The sequence below is a fragment of the Hippopotamus amphibius genome, unplaced genomic scaffold (assembly GCF_030028045.1).
Source record: "Hippopotamus amphibius kiboko isolate mHipAmp2 unplaced genomic scaffold, mHipAmp2.hap2 H_1, whole genome shotgun sequence".
Lineage (NCBI taxonomy): Eukaryota > Metazoa > Chordata > Mammalia > Artiodactyla > Hippopotamidae > Hippopotamus > Hippopotamus amphibius.
In genome coordinates this window covers 251,140-268,267 of record NW_026648280.1, presented here as the reverse complement: position 1 = coordinate 268,267, position 17,128 = coordinate 251,140, and the positions used below count along the sequence as shown (strand labels likewise).

The following is a 17,128-nucleotide window of genomic DNA, read 5'->3' as shown; positions in this document are numbered from 1 at the left end:
ATGCTGAGGGCAGCACGTAAAAAAGCATCGCTGGTGCCGATGGTGCGTTCACACCGGGGACTCAAGTGCAGTGATGTGGCGAGGGGCGTGCTGATTCATGCTGGGGCCTGCAAAGGTGGGAGAGCTTCCTGGAGTTCGGAAGATGGCAAGAGCTGTGAAGGGAAGCCGATGGAATAGTATGGCTTAGCCTTTAAAAGGCAAGTGGTCAGCAAGATGTGAAAATGTTTATTTTTATTTTTTTCAATTTTTAAATTTAAGTATAGTTGATTTACAATGTTGTGTTAATTTCTGCTGTGCAGGAAAGTGATTCAGATATATATATATATATATATTCTTTTTTTAATATATTCTTTTCCATTATGGTTCATCACAGGATTTTGAATATAGTTCTCTGTGCTGTAAACCTTGTTGTTTATCCATCCTGTATATAAAAGCTTACATCTGCTCACCCCAACCTCCCACTCCATCCCTCCTCAGCCCCTCCCCCTTAGCAACCACCACCAGCCTGTTCTCTATGTTCATGATTCTGCTTCTGTTACATACATAGGTTCATCTGGGTCATATTTTTGATTCCACATATAAGTGATATCATGTGATATTTGTCTTTCTCTGTCTGACTTCACTTAGTATGAGCATCTCTAGTTGCATCCATGTTGCTGCAAATGGCATTATTTCATTCTTTTTTATGGCTGAGTAATATTCCATTGTATATAGGCGTCACATCTTCTTTATCCAGTCATCTGTTGATGGACACTTTTAGGTTGTTTCCATGTCTTGGCTATGAATAGTGCTGCTATGAACATTGGGGTGTGTGTTATCTTTTTGAATTATAGTTTTGTCTGCATATATGCCCAGAAGTAGGATTTCTGGATCATATGGTAATTCTCTAGTTTTCTGAGGAACCTCCATACAGTTTTCCACAGCAGCTGCAGCTACTTACATTCCCATCAACAGTGCAGGAGGGTTCCCTTTTCTCCACACCCTCTCCAGCATTTATTATCTGTAGACTTTTTGATGATGGTCATGCTGTCATTGCAGTTTTGATTTACATTTCTTTAATAATTAGCAGTGTTGAGCCTCTTTGCATGTGCCTATTTACCACCTGTATTTCTTCTTTGGAGAAATGTCTATTTAGGTCTTCTGGTGACTTTTCGATGAGGTTGTTTGGTTTTTTTGTTGTTGAGTAAGTTGTGAAAAATTTTTAAAGAGAGCAGAACACAAGGCAACCTCTCACTGTTGAGTCAGAAGGAGCACAGAAAATGGTACATAGATGGTTGTTTGGGAGATGGGCTCCTTCCTGAGAGTGGCTGAATCTCTCCAGCTTTTGCTTCCCTCGTAGGTGCACAGATAATATTAGTGGAATGAAAGGGGGTAGCATATCGACAAGCGTGTAAAAGGAGAGAGCACTCTTTTGTTGGCTCTGCCTGGAATGCTCCTGCCAGATATGGCACAAGTGATTCTGTTCCTTCAGAGTCTGCAAACCTGTACACTGAAAAAAAAATTTTTTTAATAGTAAAATAAAATGAGCTAAAAGACCATAATAAAAAGATGGTGCTAGACCTTGGACATGACCATGGCAGGCTGTGTCCTTGTTAACAACTCTGGTTACCATGATGGTTTGAGGAGGGCTGTTACATGTCTTGATGGGAAAGGGGGATTCTCTCTAAACAGACACGGCAGTGTCTTTGAATTTTACCTCTTTTGAGTTAGGCGGGTTCTAAAATCCCATGCCCACGTGATGTGTGGTCCAGCCACTTGGCATTCATAAATATCTGCTAAGATCTAAAATTTTAGACCCATATTTGTCTTTTCAGTCTTCTCAGAGAATTCCCCTCACATACACACAGTAAAGCGGTGAACAGGAGTCCTTGGGCAGTTTAAAAACATTTTGCATGAAAGCTTTATTTCTCTTTCCTGCCTGAGAAAGGTGGTAAAGAGAGATTTCCTGGGCGTGGGGAGGTAGGTATCCTTTCCTGTGGCTCCCCTTTGAGCAAATACCTCTGTCCATTGTGCTGAATATTCCAGCCTCTCCCTCAATCAATTCTTCCCCATCTTGGACCAAAATCAAGGGATCGCGATAAACCCTCTAAAGGACATGGGTGTGTTATTGTTGCGGTTGGGGATCTGGGTTAGGATTAAGATCCCTCTTCCTTTCCTGCCCATAAATAACTCAGAGATCGGTGTCATTGCAACATCTCCCACTTCCCTACTCCTGTTTTCACCACTTCACGCCCCAGAAAGAAGGGATCTGGGAGTCAACATTCTGTCGTTGCCCTGACGCAGAGAGGAGCACTGAGGAAACATCCTCCCATCTCCCTGACCAACTGTGGGATTGTGGAAAACTCTGCAGGTCTGTGGACCTTCATCTCCTCACTGATAAACTGGGGAGCCGCTTGTACACTGGACTTTTGAGTTTTTCTTTTTCTTTTTTACTATGTTTAACGGACTCTTAAAATCTACTATGTCACTTTGTGAGTGGGGTGGAGGTGGTGCTATAGATCTGGTGTTCTTTCTTTCTTTCCTTCCTTCCTTTTCTTTCTCTCTGCTGCCACTCCCCCAAATGTTCTGAAGATAAAGTCATGATTCTGTGGATACCTCTAGTTCATTGCCTCCGGTTTTGGGTAGTATTCATAAAGTCATAATTATTGATTAAAAAAAAAAAACCATTCTCATACAAAGAGACAGCAAACCCGGGCCGATGATTTACTGGGCTTCCTTACAACAGACCAGCAGGATGCAGACCTGGTCAGGAAGAGGACTGGAAGAACCAGGGACACGTGGTTGGTGGGGAGAGATGCTGAAGCAAGGCTGCTGCTCAGAAGTGGTTGATGCCCCACCGGCAACCCCCGCACCTGTGTTCTGGTTCACCTCTGACTTGGCAGGAGTGGTGAACCAACCTCTCTCCAAACCACCATTAGCCCATCCCAGTTTCATTTGCAAGGACTTACAGTAAACTGGGGTTGCATTTTTTTTTTTAAACACCGTAGCACGATTTTATAAGGTTGCACAGCTGAATTCTCACCCTATTTCCGGGGTTTTGCACAACTTTTCCGTAAGAGTGTGTGCACCTCCTCTTCTCCCTCTTCCAGGCTGGACATCCAAGCAGCCCTGTGTGGCACAGCGGTACACACGTGCTCCTGCGTGTGCCCAAGCACGGGAGTCCATCTGGGTGGGGTGGGGGGCAGGGTGCGAACCAGCCAGAACCTGGAGTCCTGCCAGCTGGTCCTGCCTGTGCCCGCCTGCACCCCCACCAGCACCCCACACGCTTCCTACGGCTATGCGGAGGGTCTATTTTGTTTCAGCCGCTCAGCATCTCCTTCCCATCCCCATTCCGGCCACTGTGGCTGTCTTGGAGGAAGGCATGGCCCATCACCGGGTGTGGGAGCCATGGTGGGACCAGTGCTCCCCGGCAAGCAGAGCGGGGGTGGGGGTGGACGCCCGCGTGTAAACAGGTGACCCTCCGACTGTCAGAGCTCTGCATCTTCCCAGCTGTCTCTAACAAAGGGAGTTTTCTGGCTCCTCCAGCACTGTGATCCCCAGGGACACAATGGTGGAGGGGGTGGGACATCTCAATGGACCGTCCACACTGATGCTCGCGGTGTGTTGGGGGCGGGTGCCCCTAGCGGGAAGTCAGGGATGGAGGTGGGGGCGTGGGGGATGGAGCTTCAACAGCCCAAGCCCCGGGTGTGCTGGCGGCAGAGGCGGGAGGCCCTGATCAATGGTAGGAGCTCGACTAAGTATTATTGCTGCCTGAGGAGCAAGGGCCAGGCGCCGAGTGGGTTCCAGAAAGCGGTGTGTGCCTGCATTTCCTCCCCAGTGCAGACCCGTGAGAACTCATCTCCGTCACCTCCCGCGGGGTTCATCTAACCTCTAGGCTCAAGGACAAGGAGCCAGCCCCTGGGCTGAGCCCAGACTCCCAGAGCCTCACCAGCTGGGACGGCCCGACGTGGGGCCCACAGTGCTTCTCCCCCTCCGGGCAGCTCAGGGAAGGCGGCCCCCAGCACTGACGCAGGGCACTCGGCGGCTGCACAACTCAGCAGTACTTTATTACTCTCCAGATGCTGGTGAACTGTCGTCTCCCACGTGCGTCCCGCGGGCAGGCATCTCTGTCCATCCCATGCCTTCCTGGGTCGCAGAGAGACGAGCCAGACCAGGGAGCCCACTGCCAGAACCCAGGTCCGTCCTGTTGGAACCGTCCCCAAATCCGTCTTGGGGGTCTCCTGGGGACAAGACCCAGTCCCCTTCCTCCAGCCCTCTCTCGACCAGGGGCCCCACCTGCTGCTCCTCTTCCGGGCTCCCGGCCCGCCCTGCTCCCCACCCCAGAGCGGAAGGAGGAAGGGGAGGATTTGGGGGCTCCTTCTACAGGCGGGAGAGGCTGAGAGAACGAGGACGGGGTGAGATCTGAACCAGAAAGCGAGGTTTGGGACACACAGTGAGAACTGGGAAGGAACAGAGAGCGCTGCGGGACCGGGAAGTCCGGACGGAGGAGAAGCCGACAGCGGAGACAGACGGGGCAGAGGGGCCGGTGCGCGGCTACCCCAGCGGCCAGGGCGGGAAGGGGCCCCCGCCCTCGGGGCCCGGCGCCGCCGCCCCGCCCGCGCCCGCCGCGCGCCCGTGGATGCGCTGGTGGCGCAGCACGTGCTCACGGCGCCCGAAGCCCTTGCCGCACTCCCAGCAGGCGAAGGGCCGCGCGCCCGAGTGCGTCTTGCGGTGGCGCACCAGGTGCTCGCGCCAGTAGAAGGTCTTGCCGCACTCGCAGCAGGCGTGCGGCTTCTCGCGGGCGGGCAGCGGGCGCAGCGCCGGGCCCGGGCCGCCGGGGTGCGTGCCGCGGTGGCGCCGCAGGTGCTCCTTGCGCCGGAAGGCCTTGCCGCACTCGGGGCAGGCGTGCGGCTTCTCGCCCGAGTGGCTCTGCCGGTGGCGCAGCAGGTGCGCCGGCTTCAGCGAGGCCTTGCCGCACTCGGGGCAGGACGCGGAGCCCGGGGCCGCCAGGAAGGCGGGCAGACCGGGCGCCGGCGGGGCCGGAGGGGCCGGCGGGGGGCTGCCGGGCTCCTGCTTGTAGGGGCGCGCGGCCTGGGCGTCCCCAGTCGCCGGTTCCTCAGACCCGGGGGCCGCGTCTCCTGCGGGCAAAGGCGCAGAATCAGGGTGGGCGCGGGCACAGGCGGGCAGGGGCATGTGCGAATGGATAAGCTGGGTGGGTGGATGGACTCGTTGAGGGATGGATGGACTGGTGGATGAGTGGGTGGGGAAGTGGGGAAGGATAAGCGGGGCGGGGGGGGGGGCGGTAGATGAACCGCATATTTCTTCTTAAGCTTTTCAGACTGCTCTACGGAATTCCAAGGAGAAAAGTAACCTTTAAGTGTCACATCAGGACGGCTGTGATAAAAAACCTCTGCTGGTCTCTCCCTCTGAGCGGGCACGGTGCCGAACACGTTGGTGTGCTCACTCCACCCCCACTGTGGTCCCCGCCGACCAACACAGGAGGGCGCTGCCTCGGATCCCCAGTCACCGCTCGCCCTGCTCCCTCCCTGACGCGCCCTCCTCTAGAGGCCCACAGGCTCCCCTTGCTCTCGGGTCTTGATGGCGTTCATCAGAAGGGCCTCCATCCTGCCGTCTCCACGGCGGCCTCAGATGACCCCCAGCTCTCGGGCCACTCCAGCCACGGCCCAGCACGAGGTCTGCGGCACCCGAGTCCACGCGGGAGTCGTCCTTCTGCCTCTGGCGGCCATCCTCGGGTTTTGCCTCCCTGGTCTGCTCCCCGCTTTGACGCGGTTCAGCCTCATTCTCCCTTCCTCACCCTGATGCCTGGGGTCTGGGTGGAGCCCCTACCGGGCGCCCGTGCCAGGCTGGCCAATCAGAAGAGGGTGCTGCACCCCCACCGGGCGCCTGGGGGGGAGGAGCATGACTGCAGCAGGCCGCCCCCAGCGAGCCAGGGCTCTGGGGTCAGGCTGCCTGGGGGCAACCCTGGCTTGGCCGGCACCCCATCTTGGCCAAGTTATTTCACTTCTCTGTGCCTGCGCTTCTGCAGCTACAAAAAGCGGCTGATACCGGGTATGTCAAGGGCGGCCGCGGCACTATGGCAGCTGACGGAGCAAGGCCTGGTGCATCCCTGGCCCTCAAGGTCCCGTCTGACCCCCACTCGCTGTGCCCTCCAGGGCAGAGCGTGTCTACTGCCCCGGTGCCAGCACGGGGCCTGGTTCACAGCAGGGACGTTCACTGGACACATGAATGATGGACAGGAGAAGTCCCCCTCCCCCCACCCCCGCGGGCTGGGATGCTGTGGGGAAGGGGTGAGCTGCTCACCTGAGGGCGTCACCCCACCGTCTTCCTTTCCCACGCTGACCTTTGAGCCTTCTGCCGCATCCCGAGGCGCCCTCACAGCTGGTCCCTGAAACCAGAGATACCACGTTCCCCACTGAGCAACCTCAGCCACAGCCTCTACTTCTCCCCCTCAGTCCCCCTGCTTGCTCTGGGGGGAGCCGGCTGCCAGAATGGAGGCCGCGCAGCCACCCCAAGGGGAGGCCCGCGAGGTGAGGACAAGACCTCCAGCCGACCACCGCGTGAGGGGGCCGCCGCAAAATCAGATCCTCCAGCCCTGGGCCAGCCTCCAGGTGAGGACAGCCCGGCTGGGTCTTACCTGCAACCTCGTGAGAGACCCCGAGCCAGGGCCACCCCAAACTCCTGACCCACAGAAGCTGCCTGAGCTGATGTTTACTGTTCTGAGTCACTAAGTTTGGGGCGATTTGTTACACAGCAAACAGGTAACTGATGCACCTGCTTTAAATCTTACTTTAGCTTTTTAATGCCCTCTGCAAACTCCCTGACAAAATGCAGAAGGAAAACACAGAAGCTACTTTTAACCCAGTAAGAAACAAAGGAAGTTGAGAATGCAACTTTTCCCAGCTCAACCGGTGGACAGCTCGGAGCAGCATGGCAACAGCCTGAAGAAAGGTGGTTAAATAAAAAGCTTCAGATGGGCTACTTCTGGTCCCCTTACACTCTTCTTATTTTTCCTTGAGCCCATTCCCCCAGGAAAAGAGCAGAATTCTCCTGTTGCCGATGAGGGAGAGCTGACCCAGGGGTTTCAGGCACCCAATCCCCTTCTCACAGTTCACTTGTTTCAATGCTTTTGGACCCAAGCAGCTGTGAGGGTGAAGACCAGCAATGCCAGACAGTTCTACCAGCTGTAGGATATTACCGTAACGCAGCAGCTGCCCCGCCACGCACTTCTGTGGTGGCCTGGCCCCTGCCACGCCCTCAGCCCCCACCTCTGCCTGGGGCCCTGCCTGCACCTCCAGGCCCAGGCCGCAGGGAGTGGCTGAGGGTGTCCTGGGTGTGCTCCTGCACGCGCTCTTCCCTCTGCCTGGAACCCCTCTCCCTGTGCCCAGCCTGCCTCCTACTCCTGCGGGCTCCAAGCAAGCCCCGTCTCTGCCACCTGCCGCAGGCTCAAGGGCGTCCCCATCCCAGTGCCCATCACACCGCATTTCCAACAGCTTCACGGAGGTATAACAGACGTACCGTAAATGCCCGTATTCAAAGCACACAGCCCAAGGAGTTCCATGTGCGCACGTGCTCACGAAGCCCCCACAAGCTTCCCTGTGCACGTCTGTAGCCTTCCCCCTTCCCTCCAACCCGCAGCCACTGATGCGCTTCCCGTCACCATACAGTGGCGTCCACTTTCTAGGAATGTATGTACGCAGTGCCACACAGTAAATGGGTACTTTTTCTTTGGGGGGAGGGGGTCTAGTTTCTTTCACTCGGCATCATTATTTTGAGATGAAGGATGTCGACCTGTGAACCTTCTTTCCTTGGTCCTGGCACTAGGGAAAGGCTGGCCCTACAGGATGAGCTGGAATGTTCCTTCCTGTTCAGCTGTCTGGAAGTCACTTCCCCCGAAAGGTCTGGTCAACTCCCAAGCGAGCTGCCTGGACTGTCATACCCCCAGGGGGCAGGGACTGGCCCGTCCCGCTTCTGTGCTGTCCCTGGTGCCAATCTTTTTATAAACAGCAGCTTTATCTCGATGTGAGGCGTATGCCACAGAATTTACCTACTGAAAATACAATTCAGCAGTTTTTGGTATCTTCCGTTGTGTGACCATCACCACAATGGATTCTAGAATATTTTCATCAAACCCAGAATAAACCCCGTACCAGTCAGCAGTCACTTCCCACTTCCCTCCCGCTGCCCCCGGGAACCACTAATTCCTCGCTGCCTCTGTGGACCTGCCTCTTCTGCGCGGCACCGGGCAATGGAACCCTACAGGGAAAGCGCCCGTGACCGGCTTCCTCCACCTGGTTCTGACGCTCACCCACCACGCAGCCCGCCAGGGCTTCACTCCTCTATGACTACAGCGCCCTGCTGCGTGGACAGGCCGCGTCCTGTTGACCCACTTATCCGCCGGCGGAGGTGAGGGCTGTTCCCACTTTTGGGCTGTTACGAGTGACGCTGCCCTGCTACCACTCACGTCATATCGCGTGCGAGGTATGTGTGGACGTGTTTTCACTTCTCTGGGGTCACACACAGGCGGGGCTGCTGGCCCACGTGGCCGCTCCACATTCAACGCCAGGAACTGCCGGCCTCTTCCCCACTGCGGCTGCACCGTTTCACACCCCCGCCACCCTGCAGGAGGGTCCCGCCTCCCAGCGCCCCTCACCACGGCCCTCGATGGACGCTGAGCAAACGCATGGACGGAGGGATGAATGGAGGCATCCAACCATCTGCCTTTGCTCTGATGGCTCAGGACACGCTCCCTGAGGACGAGGGTCAAGATGAGGGTGTGCTGAGAGTGGGGCGCGGCTGGCCCAAGGCCACCTGGGTCCTGGGTGCCTCCAGCCACAGATCTGCTTGGGGGGTCTAGGCAAGTTACTCCCCCCCCAGGGGTCGGCTGTGGGGGGGTGCTGGGCAGCACATGGTCTCGCCTGGAGCCTCCTCTCAGACTGGCGGACACTGAGCGCCCAGCTCCCTGGCCTCAGCAGGGCCTGGTGACCCCAGGTGATACCTGCCCAGGTGCCAGCAGGGGCAGCCGGACACGGAGCCCGGGAAGCTGCCCTGCAGACAGTCCACCGCAATTCCTGGCACACAAGCCTGGGAACCTTACACAGCTCTGGGGGACCCTGCAGGCGTCCGGCGGCCTCTCTGGACTGGGGTCACAGGCACTGGACGCTGGGCCGTGCCAAGGCTGAGTGCCACCCCCAGGAAGATGCTGGGCAAGGTGTCGGCGCACAGCAGGGGACAGAGACAGGAATCTAGGGCCACGGCACGTGGGTGACGTCCTTCCCGCTGCCCCCTAACTGGCTCTGTGACCTTGGGCAAGTCACTAGACTTCTCTGAGCCTCATACCTTCACCTCTGAAATGGAGAGGATGACAGTTCCCAGAGCCCACCCCTCAGGACTGCGTGGGGACAGGCAAGCTGTGCTGACAGTGGGGTCTGGGGGAGGTTCAGCCCTGCTGTATCAACTTGACCCCTCAGAGGGACCTGAGACTAAGGTCAACCTCTCCGGTTAGGAGGCCATGTCTACACAGGCTGGGAAGCCCCCCTGACTGGCAATACTCATGCTATCCTTGTGACCCTAGGAGAGGACGTTCTGTGAGGGTCTCTCCGGGGCCCTGCCCCACCCGACTGGCCCGCTGGCAGACTTTAATCTGTGTCCTTTCACTGTGATGAACAGCAGCTTCCCTCCAGCTCTGAGTACTTCGCGTGAATGACTGAACCCAGGAGTGGTCCTGAGACCCCTGAACTCTGCACATGCGAATCACCTGGTAACCGCCAGTGCCCAGGCTTTTCCCCGAAAGGGCCAGAGAGCAAAGGTTTTCGGCTCTGCGGGCCCTCTGGTTCCTGTTGTGACCGCTCAGCTCTGCCTTGGGGAGAAAGTGGTCACAGGCAACACACCAGTGGGTGGGGAGACCATGCCCCTGTGAGGCTGAGGCCACAGCCCTGGAGGCCAGGGGATCTGGCCCTCAGGCTGCAGTCCACTGACCCCTGGGGTGCAGCCAAGAGCTGACCTTACCCAGAGGGAGGCCTGGTCTTTGCCCTCACCTGCTGGGAGGTGACCGCTGAGCCACTGCTCAGCACATCCTGCCTGACAGGGGCCTCGGGCTGTGCTGGACGCTCTGGCAACGTAATGTACGATGGAGGCTATGGGCTGCACAGAGCCTGCTCCGCCTTTTGGGCGGGCTGGAGCCCGGACAGCTCCAGGTACAGAGGCTCCTGGTTTGCGACGCTTCTTCCCTCCTGTGCACGATATCGCCAGGAGTTGGGGCCACCACCAGTCCCCTGGGAGGAACCCTCCTGGCCCCTTCCCCGCGGCGCCCCCTCCCCCTCGTCTGATTTAACACGCGTCCTTCTGCTGTCCCGAGCAGGACGCCGTCAGGGCGCTGAGTCCCTCTGCTGTGCTGTCAGACCCGAGTGTGGCCCCGGGGACCGGAACTTGCATGAGCATCACGAGGGCGGGCTTGTGGCCTCGCCCGCCCCCCTCGACCGCACCCTGGGCCGCGGAGGCCCCTCCCACCACCGCCCCCGCTCACCCAGAGCTCCTCCAGCAGCGCCACGGCCTCCTCCCCGCTCTGGGGCCGCCGGCTGCACACCCAGGCCTGCAGGTCGGCGGGCAGCGCGCTCAGGAACTGCTCCAGCACCAGCAGCTCCAGCATCTGCTCCTTGGTGTGCACCTCGGGCCGCAGCCAGTCGCGGCACAGGGCGCGCAGCAGGCCCAGCGCCTCGCGGGGGCCCGGGGCGTCGCCCAAGTGGAAGTGGCGGAAGCGGTGCCACGGCGAGTCCAGGCTCAGGCCCTCGGCGGCCCGGCACTCCTGCTTCACGGGCTGGGCGCCCGGGGCCTCCATGGGGACGGCGGCGCCTGCGGGGGGAAGGTCAGCGGTGAGAGCGCGGCTCCGGCAGCCCCAGAAGCCCTCGCCTCCCGCCGCGGGCGCGGGAACCACACCGCGGGGGTGCGCGGTGGCATCGCGGCCCCGTGCCTCAGCTTCCCCCCAGGCCAACACGCTCGCCTGCCTGGTGCGGCCGTCCCGGGCCTCGCTCTCCCCCCCTCAGCCTCCCCGCGCCCTGGCGACTTAGAACACGGCCTGGCACGTAGCACATGCTCGGGAAGATGTGGGTGGTCACGAGCACCACCCATGCCCAGCTGCGTGCCGACCCCGCGTCCCCGAGGCAGACACCTTAGGATGCCTGCTCCAAAGGCCCCCCAGCTCTTCCTCACTAACCAGTGCGGACGGAACTGTGTCCCACCCCACCCCCCAACCCCGCCCCCGGCCAGGTTCATATGTGGAAGCTCTAACCCCAAGGCGACTGTATTTAGAGATGGGGCTTTTACGAAGAAATGAAAATTAAGTGAGACCATCAGGGTGGGATCCTACAGGACCGATGTCCTCATAGGAAGAGATCTGTCTCCCCTGCGTGGGAGGACGTGGCAGGAAGGACGCGGTATGCAAGCCGGGAAGAGGCCCTGACCAGACACGGAGGGGACCTGCACCTGATCCTGGGTGCCCGGCCTCCAGAACTGCGAGGAATACGTGTCTGTGCTCGAACCCGCCTGGTCTATGGTGTTGTCACCGCCGCCCTGCAAGCCACACGCTCACGGGCCCCCAATCACGTCTGGGTACTGGGAAACGTGGGAGACTCTCCCTTCTCCCCTTTCTCCTTTTTTAAGACCCCCGCCCCGCCCCCCGAGGAAGCTGTGTGCCCTCCACTTCCTCTTCCCCAAGGAGGGAACACAGACGTGCAGTGGCTTTAGTTATGAGGCTGACACAGAGCAGTGGCTCTCGACCAGGGGCGACGTGACCCTGGGGAGGCATCTGGAAAGGCCTGGAGACGTTTTGCATCATTGCACGGGGGTGGGAGCATCCGGTGGATGGAGGGTGGGGATGCTGCTAAGGACCTACGTTGCACAGAACGCGCCTCCTTCCCCCTCCCCCCCCCCCCCCCTGCAGAGAAGGACCCAGCCCCAAATAAACCGCAATCCAGAACCGTGGTCCTCCAATGGCCTGGGGACCCCGAGGATCCCCAAGATCCTGCCGGGGGCACCTTGAGGTCACGGTATTACCTTCTGCACACCCATCCTTCCATTTAAGGACAGACTAGCCCGGCAGTGGCAGGGAAGACTTCCCAGAAGATCTGGCCCAGAACTGAGTCTCAAAAGATGCCTGCTCTGTTGTGAGAAAGTTCCTCTGGGACAGGCGTGGAGTCTGACCTGACGGAGCAAGGCCCTGGGCATCACGCTGAAGGGACTTATGACCTCAAGGAGCCCCGGGGACCCATCCTGCCAGCCATCCAATGTGAGCCCCTGGGTCCTGGGGTCACCTAGCTCAGGGGCTGCCCCTGAGAAAGCACATACTTAACTGATAAATAAGGTCACTCTGATCTCGGAGAGGCAGCAGTGAGCAGTGGCATGAAGTGAGATCTTAGCTCCCTGCCCAGGAATTGAACCTGGGTAGCCTGGATGAAAACCAGGAATCCTAGCCTCCAGACCAGCAAGGGTGAGAGGCTAGAAGCTGTTTTTCCTTGGCTCTTGCCCCCAGTGAAAATGTATTTCTCACGGAGGCAAAACTGTAAAAGCAGGTACAAAGTTTATTATTAGAGACACAGCACAACAAGTGGGAGGGCACACACAGAAACTGTTTGTTTAGCTAAGATAGAAGCGAGGCAGAGGTGCACACCTGGAGAGAAAGGGTGTGGGCATCCCCCCCAATGAGGAGGAGGAAGTAAAGAGGCAGTTAGATCATCTACACAGGACAGTTCTTCCAGGTCTTTGTTTACCTTTGGCCAACTATCTGGTTTCTTTTTCCACACGTGACCTGTCCTAGGACCCTCCCCATCACACGTGTGCAACTTTTTTCCAAGATGGGTTTCAGCTTACAGGCCTATGGCAAGGCCTTAGCATCACATATTATGGGGTGGTGCCCCCTCCTTTTTGACCCCCAAGGAGCCTTTCTGCACATGTGCAATGTCTCCCTTGCCCCAAGGATGGGGAGTGTATGTCCTCTTCATCTCTTAACAGGGTTTAGCCCCTCTCTGTCCCTCCCATAAAAGTGTCCAATATCTGGTTATTTACCCTGTTCCTGTTGCTGTTTCTTATATTGAAGTGCAGATATCGAAATACAGACAAGAGTCCTGGAGCCCATTTGTTTCTTGCCTCAGGAAATGTAAACATGGGGCTGGTAATGAACGTCCAGTCTGGAGCTCATCTTCTCACCCCAGGAGGTGTGAACAGGAGGCCAGCTGTAAATGCTGAGCCTGGAGCCCATCTATCTCCTACCTCAACTCCACACAGCCACTATGGAAAACGGTACTGAGGTTTCTCAAAAAATTAAAAGTAGGACTTCCCTGGTGGCGCAGTGGTTAAGAATCCACCTGCCAATGCAGGGGACATGGGTTCGATCCCTGGTCCAGGAAGACCCCACATGCTTCGGAGCAACTAAGCCCATGTGCCACAACTACTGAAGACTGCATGCCTAGAGCCAGTGCTCCACAACAAGAGAAGCCACTGCACTGAGAAGCCTGCGCACCGCAACAAAGAGTAGCCCCCGTTCGCCACAACTAGAGAAAGCCCGCATGCAGCAATGGAGACCCAACACAGCCCAAAATTAATAAATGATAAAAAAACTACTAAATAAATAAAAGTAGAACTATTGTTTGATCCAGCGATTCTACTTCTGCGTATGTATCCAAAGAAAATGAAAACACTAATTGGGAAAAAAAAAATGCACACCCCGCCCCCCACGTTCACAGCAGCATTATTTACAATAACCAAGATACAGAAGCAACCTAAGTGCCCCCTGATGGATAAATGGATAAAAAAAGATGCGAGACATACATACATATGTATGTACAATGGGATATATAAATACATATCTAAATAAATATAATGGAATATTATTCAGCCATAAAAAAGAATGAAATCCTACTATTTGTGAAAATATGCATGGACCTTGAGAGTATGATGCTAAGTGAAATAAATCAAGACAGAGCAAGGCAAATGTATAATTTCCCTTACATGTGGAATCGAATGAATAAATAAATAAATAAATAAAGCAAACTCATAGATACACTGAACAGATGGGTAGTTCCCAGAGGGCGGGGGAGGCAAAATGGGTAAAAAGAATCAAGACTTACAAACTCACAAAAGAATTAATTCCCAAGGATGTAACGTACCACCTGGCAATTATAGTTAATAATACTCTGTTGTATATTTTAAAGTTGCTGAGCGAATAGCTCTTAAAAGTTCTCATCGTGAGAAAAAAAAATTCTCCAACTCTGCACGGCAGTGGATGTTAACTAGACTTACTGTGCTCATCGCTTCACACATACACAAATATCAGACCATTATGTTGTACATTTGAAACTAATGTATGTCAATTATAGCTTAATAAAAAATAAGAAACAAAACACACACACACACACACACACACACACACACAAAAGGTCACTCCGCTGTGAAAACCAACCCGTTATTCAGTGCAGGTCCAGTGCCTCCAGTGGCCGCAACCGTGCCCTGTGCTTCCTCCACGAAGGCACCTGTAACACTCCTTGTCTGCATCCCTGTAGCATCCACCAGCCTCACCAGGCACCCTGGAGGCGTCAGGAGACCCCGACAGGCCTGTGTCTTACGCTGCCCCACCCGTCCCTCCCAACAGACCTGTGAGTTGAGGAGATAAGCTCCACTGTAAAGAAGGAGAGATGTGGACACTCAAAGAGACGGAGAGGCAGGATTCGAACCCGAAACTGTCTGGACTCGAATCCAGAGCCCACGCATGCTGGATGACCTTAACGGTTAAGAAGCAGGGTTGTGGAAGAACAGACCTGTGGTTGCCAAGGTTGGGAGGGGGAGGGGAGGGATGGATTGGGAGTCTGGGGTTAGCAGACGCAAACTATTATACACAGAATAGATAAACAACCAGGTCTTACTACATGGCACAGGGAACTATGTTCAATATCCTATGAGAAACCATAATGCAAAACAATACAAAAGAATGTATATACGGGTATAACTGAATCACTTTGCTGTACAGCAATTAACACAACATTGTAAATCAGCTAAACCTCAACAAAATAAGTTTTTAAAAAAGAAAAAAAAAAGGAAAAGTTAAAGGAAAAAATGAAAAGAGACACGGCTCTGGAGCTTGCCTGCCTGGCTTCCACTTTTAATGGGCCACTTATCGGCGGTGGTGACCTTGGACTTGGGGCGCGCCCTCTCTGGACTTAAACTCCCCACCTTTAGTACAGATCTAAGAGTAACTCCTTCTCCACAGGTTGCCAGGAGTCTGAATGAGATAAGCGCCCCCCCCCACCCCACCCCAGAGCGAGCATTCAGTGAAGACCTGCGGGCCCACCCCTGGCTTTCCCACCCCCACACAAGCGACATTTAGGGCTGGATACTCTGTGGTGTGGCGGCCGTGCTACGCAACCTACAATGTGTAGCAACATCCCTGGCCTCTTTCCGCCAGATGCCAGCAGTAGCTCCCCAACTGTGACAACCAACAACGTCTCCCGAGAGTGCCACGAGTCCCCTGGGGAGGAACAGTCAGCCCCGGTGGAGAGCCACCGGTCCACTGGACAAATATTTGCTCAGAGCAAAAGGCCATGCAGCAATCCCAGCCCTGCCGCCTCCCACCTATGCGTCCTAGGACAAGGCACAGCACCTTTCATGCCCTGAATCTCCCTTCCGGGCTGTAAAATGGGGAGAGAAGTCGAGAGAAGGCATACTAACCCAAGAGTGGCGGTGACAATCCAAGATGTAAGGAAAACAAAGATGTTGAGAACAGTACCGGGCTGCGCTAAGCAAGCCTTCGGCCAGGGTTAACCTTTACCACGACTGTTGCCTGGCGAGGTGCTGGCGACACGGCTACGAACAAAAGCACAGGCATTCAACCCAAGTACGAGCAGGAACCGGGGTTAAAATAGCAAATAGGAGAAGGGGGGCTGTGGCTGACAGGGAGGAGAGCAGCCTCAGAGGATCGCAAGGGCTGACAGAGCCTTGAAGCGCTGCACGCCCACCAGTTCAGCCCCTTGCAACAAACTAGGGGGGCGGGGCCCCCTTCTTCAAGAAAGAAAGAAAGGAGGCGACTCATCTCCTCCCGGGGACTCTCGCAACTCCACGAGAGTGCGCCCCAGCCTGTGAGGACACGCACCACGCGAACCACCTGCACCCCACCTGCGCCTGGACCGCGACCCTCCCCCGGAGCCCCTTCCCGCAAACCTCTCCGACCCGCTCCGTGCGGCGCCCCCAGACTCCACGGCGGGGCGGGCCCGGCCCGGCCCGGCCCGGCCCAGCCCAGCCCCCCGCCGGAGACCCCACCCCCACTTCCCGACCCTCCCCCCACTTCCCGATCCTCCTCCCCCCACTTCCCGACCCTCCCCCCCTCAGTTCCCAGCTCTCCCCCGCGTCCTCCGCCTCCGGGACCCACGACCCCCCCTTTCACTTCCCGACCCTCCCCCTCCCGTCCGCGTTCTCCTCCCCCTCCCCCTTCATCCCGGCCCCTTTTCATCCCCTCCCCCAACTCTCCCGTTCCTCCTTCCTCCGGCTTCCAGCCCCCTCTCCCCAAAGCTCGTCCAGCCGCCCCCCTCCAATCCCTCCCTCCTCGCCCCCCTCGCTCACCTCACTCTCGCGGGCGAGGCCCCCCAAGCCCCCTCGCCGCCTCGCACATGCGCACAGAGCTCACCGGGACTCCATGCCCCGGCAGGCTTTGCGCCAAACTCATCCGCTCCCCTCCCCTCAGCACTCACAGACACCCAGGGTCCGATCCCCCCAACTGCTCCGCCGGCCTCACCCAGAACTACATCTCCCAGGAAGCATCGCGGCAAAGGTGGCTTCCAATAGGCCCTCGCCGTGGCTCCCCAGAGCCAGAACTACATTTCCCAGGATGCATTTCCTTACTGGCCAGCGCAAATATGGCCTCTCTTAGCGCGCCAGGCTTTGGACTATATTTCCCAGAATGCAAGCGCCGGTCTTCCCATTGGCCTGCGCGCAGGCGGGCTCCGGGCATGCGCAGATGTGCGGCAGGAGGGAGCTTGTAGGTGGAGGGAGGAGGCGGAGCCATGGGGGCGTTGCCGTGGAAACCGGAGGAGGCTGGGGGGCTCCCGGCCCTCAGGAAATGGGGCCCCTGGACCTCAGCGGCCAGCGGGCG

At 57.0% G+C, this 17,128-nt stretch overlaps 1 protein-coding gene across 7 annotated transcripts; it reads right to left on the bottom strand.

Annotated features, from left to right (window-relative positions):
• Window positions 1–3,958: 3,958 nt before the first annotated feature.
• On the bottom strand, window positions 3,959–16,782 carry ZNF444 (zinc finger protein 444). Of its 7 annotated transcripts, none has more exons than XM_057719651.1 (5): window positions 16,600–16,782; window positions 15,712–15,846; window positions 10,523–10,848; window positions 6,301–6,385; window positions 3,959–5,117 (listed from the first exon to the last, which is right to left on the bottom strand). In XM_057719651.1, exons 3-5 carry the CDS (start codon window positions 10,832–10,834, stop codon window positions 4,534–4,536), a joined length of 981 nt encoding a protein of 326 aa, XP_057575634.1. In that variant the 5' UTR covers window positions 10,835–10,848; window positions 15,712–15,846; window positions 16,600–16,782; the 3' UTR covers window positions 3,959–4,533. The 7 variants fall into 7 exon arrangements, 5 of the variants coding, with proteins under 5 accessions (XP_057575634.1, XP_057575635.1, XP_057575636.1 ...); XM_057719652.1 differs by having other exon boundaries at window positions 16,664–16,744; XM_057719653.1 differs by lacking the exon at window positions 15,712–15,846 and having other exon boundaries at window positions 16,664–16,761.
• Between the last annotated feature and the right edge of the window lie 346 nt (window positions 16,783–17,128).